The following is a 3,833-nucleotide window of genomic DNA, read 5'->3' as shown; positions in this document are numbered from 1 at the left end:
GTAAAAAATCACCGTTAGGAAATAATTTTTTATTCTTTATTATTTATTAAAAGAATACACGTTCTTTACTCAACAAAAAAAAATACACGGTCAAAAACAATTATCGAGAAATAGTGAAAATATTATATTATTTATTTGGAGAATGCAAATAAGTGCATTTGGGAAATTGGTTAAAGCACTAAAATAAGTAACTTTGCAACAAAAAGTTGTGTAATTATTGCTAAGGCAAAACTAAAAACTTGCATTTCCTTGTACGAAAAAAAAACTTGCATTTTCAAGACATAATTTTTATTAATAGATTCTTTAACCAATGCACTTGGGACACCGGTTAACAAAACCTATTTATTTAAAGGGTCTTGCTAACTTGTGTTGTACCCTAAGGGCACAAGATAAGAAGCTAAATATAGAAATTTAATTTTGAAAATTTTGTTTTCATAATCTTAAAAGTTTAAAAACTTATCTTTTCAATGCAACAATTATTTTTCAATTCTATTTTTTAATCTTTATCTTAAGTACATAAGTTAGCATTTTCATTATTTAAATAGGAAATTCTTTCAAAAAGAATAATTATTTAAATAGGAAATGAAATAAATGCTTAGTCAAACTTTTTTGTTGAAAGATGCTTGGTCAAACTTTTTTAAATGCTTTTAAATACACCGATTCATGAAATTCATAATAGGTGAAAAGCAAACACAAAAAGAAAATATTAATATGAAATAAATTTTGTAATAAAAAAATGATTTTATAATAAAACGAAACAAGTCTTAAATGCACCGATACAACAAAATACTCAACTGCAATTTCTCTCATTCAATAAAACTACAATTTCTCTTTGGTGTTCTATACATCATTTCAGTACAAAATTATTATTATTTTGCTCTCACAATGACTTCTTTTTTACTTTTATGCGTAGTCGTCGTTGCTCTGATGAATTTCCAGCCACCACCAATGACGCGTCGTCGTCGCCGTCAATCCAATATGTCGTCGTTGCCAGAAGTTATCCTTCCTGACGAGGTTATCACTGAAATACTATCGTGGCTTCCAGTCAAATCGCTTATGAAGATGAAGTGCGTCAGTAAGTCATGGAAGAGTCTTGTCTCTCATCCTCCATTCATAAAAATGCACCTTAGTCGATCTACACGAAACCCATACTTCTCATCAATAGTCCTTACACAAGGTTATCATCTGCATTATAGTTTTGTACACTTTCCTGTTAGTCGTTTACTGGAAAACCATTGGATCAGACATCCTAACGATCCTTACTTCCGATTGAGTGATAAGAATTGTAGCGTGGTTCTTGGTTCCTGCAATGGATTGATTTGCTTGCTCGGTTATTCTATCAACGAGAGTAATAACAACAAGAAAGTGTGGTTCCGTTTCTGGAACCCCGCTACCAGACAAATATCTAATGTATTAGGATCTGATGTCTATTATCATAACATGAGTTATTTCAGATTGACTGCGTTTGTGTTTGGTTATGATAGTTCAACCGAGACTTATAAGGTGGTGTCCTTAAGTTCAACTGGCAGCCAAGTGAGGGTCTTTAATTTGGGTGATAATGTTTGGAGAAGAATTCAAAGATTTCCATTGGGTGATATTCCAGTGGTTCATAAATCCAATTTGTGTGATGGCGTATATTTGGATAGCGCTGTTAATTGGTTGGCCACTCGTACCGATTATAATGGTGTTATGAAATTTTTGATTATATCTCTTGATCTAGCTACAGAGACATACAAACAAATGCTTCTCCTTTCTGACGAGGAGTTACGTAAATGGGGAAATGTTTGTGTGTTGATGAACTCCCTGTGTGTTTATCATGATTTAAAAGAAACTGATTTTGTTATATGGAAATTGATGGAATTTGGAAATGAAAATTCTTGGACCCAATTCCTTAAAATCAGGTACCAGGATGTTCAATTGTATCATGAAATTGGTCATAGCGCGGTTTTCAAAATAAGACCATTGCATCTATCTGAGAATGGTGATACTTTGGTGTTGGCAAACAACCAATTGCAAAATAACCAAGCAATTCTCTACAACCGAAGAACTAACAAATCGAGGAAAACTAGAATGTACAATAACATATCTTGGTTATCCATCCACAATTATGTCGAAAGCTTGGTTTTAATCTGTTGAAAGTAAGTTTTTCTTCACTTAATTGATATACTTGTATGAATTTATGCATGAATATGTTTAATGAACCGACTTATCCTATTGCCATGTTTAAAACCCAATCATCTATGTATAAATTAAGCATATAATGCATTTGCAATTCAATGTTGATGTTGTTTCATGTTTAAATTTATGTGAATTCATGAAATTCGTTTCAATTGTGTGATTATTTCTCTTACTTCAAAAGATTTTCATACATATGAAGAATCTTTTAATTGATCCTATTCAACTTTCAATTGTGCGATTATCTATGTATATTATTAGAATATAATGTTTTTTCAAATCGATACATATTGAATATTCTTGGTAAATTTACACCAATTCAAATACACTATTTTGGAAGGGAGGATTGTTTATTTCTATAGATGGTAATGATATAATATTGTGGTTGAATATAGTTTTTAATTGCATGAAACCCTTGAGTCACTTGTGCTACATACTTGCATTATTATATCTTAGTAGAAGCTAATTTCTTCAACTTTTTTCAAAGAAGGGATATGACTGCACTCTGAGAATTATTTCTTCACTTTTCTTGTGTCTTTGTACTTTTCATGTAGTTTGTTGTTTCAGTTCATAGCCTAACTTTGAGAAAATTCAATGTAATTGATGATACATGTCAAGATGGTAGGATGAAAGAAGCTTATTGTAGCTAAATTCTCTTCAGATATGGTATTTGTTCTATAGAAGACATTAATGGCCTTCGTGATGTCTATTTAGGGGTTTTTTGGAAACATTCGTAGCAACTTATTGCTTAATAATTGTGATGTTTTTTCATTTCTACTCCTGGTTGTGTAATTTGAGTCCTTTTTTTGCAGGACCATTTAAGTATGATATGAATATAATTGTAGAGAGGTTGACCTCAAGTTGTTTAACCTCAAGTATGAAATGAAACCTGTTTGGTGTCTGACTGTTTTATTCATTTTGGTGCCGCACTTAATCAATTGTAGTGCTATTTTTCTTTGTTTGCAGGTGTGGTCCAACTCTTCGTCAAGTTTCGTCATTTGATTTAAGTGGAAGTTGTATTGTTATGTGAAATAAGATGGATGCGATTTTATTATTCTTGCTACAAATGGTCCTTGGAGTCGTATTGTTTCCAAGGAACTTGTTCTTTTCTTGGGGTGTTGTGTTTTGTATGTTGTCTAATGACAATTTTGTAGTAGCAGGTGTATGCTTCTAAGACTTAGAACCTTTGTCTATGTCCAAACTTTTACGCAAATGACTGGGTTCGACCGCTATTAATAAATGTTTTTTATCGGAAAAATATTGAGCCTTGTTAACATTCAAAAATTAAATGCTACATTTTATTATTAATTCTAGCTGCAAATAATTGTTGTAGTTAATACTAAGCTAATTAACGACGTGGTTGTTACAAAAGATCCTTTCTCATTTCAAAATGATTATGGACGTTTTAATAAATTTATATTTTATATTTTGTATATCTTTGAAGTGAAACATGCCCTCGCATAGTAATGTATCTAGGTCGAAAAAAATTAAAAATCTTGATAGTTCCATTTTGGTTGAAAGAAATCAATCTGATCCATTTTGTTGTACTTGAGGTTTACAACGTGTAGTATGTTTCATATGTTGGAAACATATGCCTCTAATTATGTATCTTCCCTAATAGATGCCTTTTAAATCTATGGCCTTTCAAGTATCTGTCA

General features: G+C 31.4%; 1 protein-coding gene across 1 annotated transcript; it reads left to right on the top strand.

Annotated features, from left to right (window-relative positions):
- Positions 1-855: 855 nt before the first annotated feature.
- Positions 856-3,290, top strand: LOC146907529 (F-box/kelch-repeat protein At3g23880-like). Its single transcript, XM_085727744.1, has 2 exons — positions 856-2,138; positions 3,142-3,290. The coding sequence occupies exon 1, from the start codon at positions 886-888 to the stop codon at positions 2,134-2,136; it is 1,251 nt and encodes a 416-aa protein (XP_085583870.1). The 5' UTR covers positions 856-885; the 3' UTR covers positions 2,137-2,138; positions 3,142-3,290.
- The last annotated feature ends 543 nt before the right edge of the window (positions 3,291-3,833 follow it).

The sequence above is a fragment of the Medicago sativa genome, chromosome 7, assembly GCF_051527215.1.
Source record: "Medicago sativa cultivar Bolivia chromosome 7, Bolivia_mono, whole genome shotgun sequence".
NCBI lineage: Eukaryota > Viridiplantae > Streptophyta > Magnoliopsida > Fabales > Fabaceae > Medicago > Medicago sativa.
The sequence above is the reverse complement of the archived record's forward strand: the minus strand, read 5'-3'. Positions and strand labels throughout refer to the sequence as shown.

Coding starts and splice junctions, on each gene's coding strand:
- LOC146907529 (XM_085727744.1), top strand. CDS start 886: ATGACTTCTTTTTTACTTTTATGCGTAGTCGTCGTTGCTCTGATGAAT.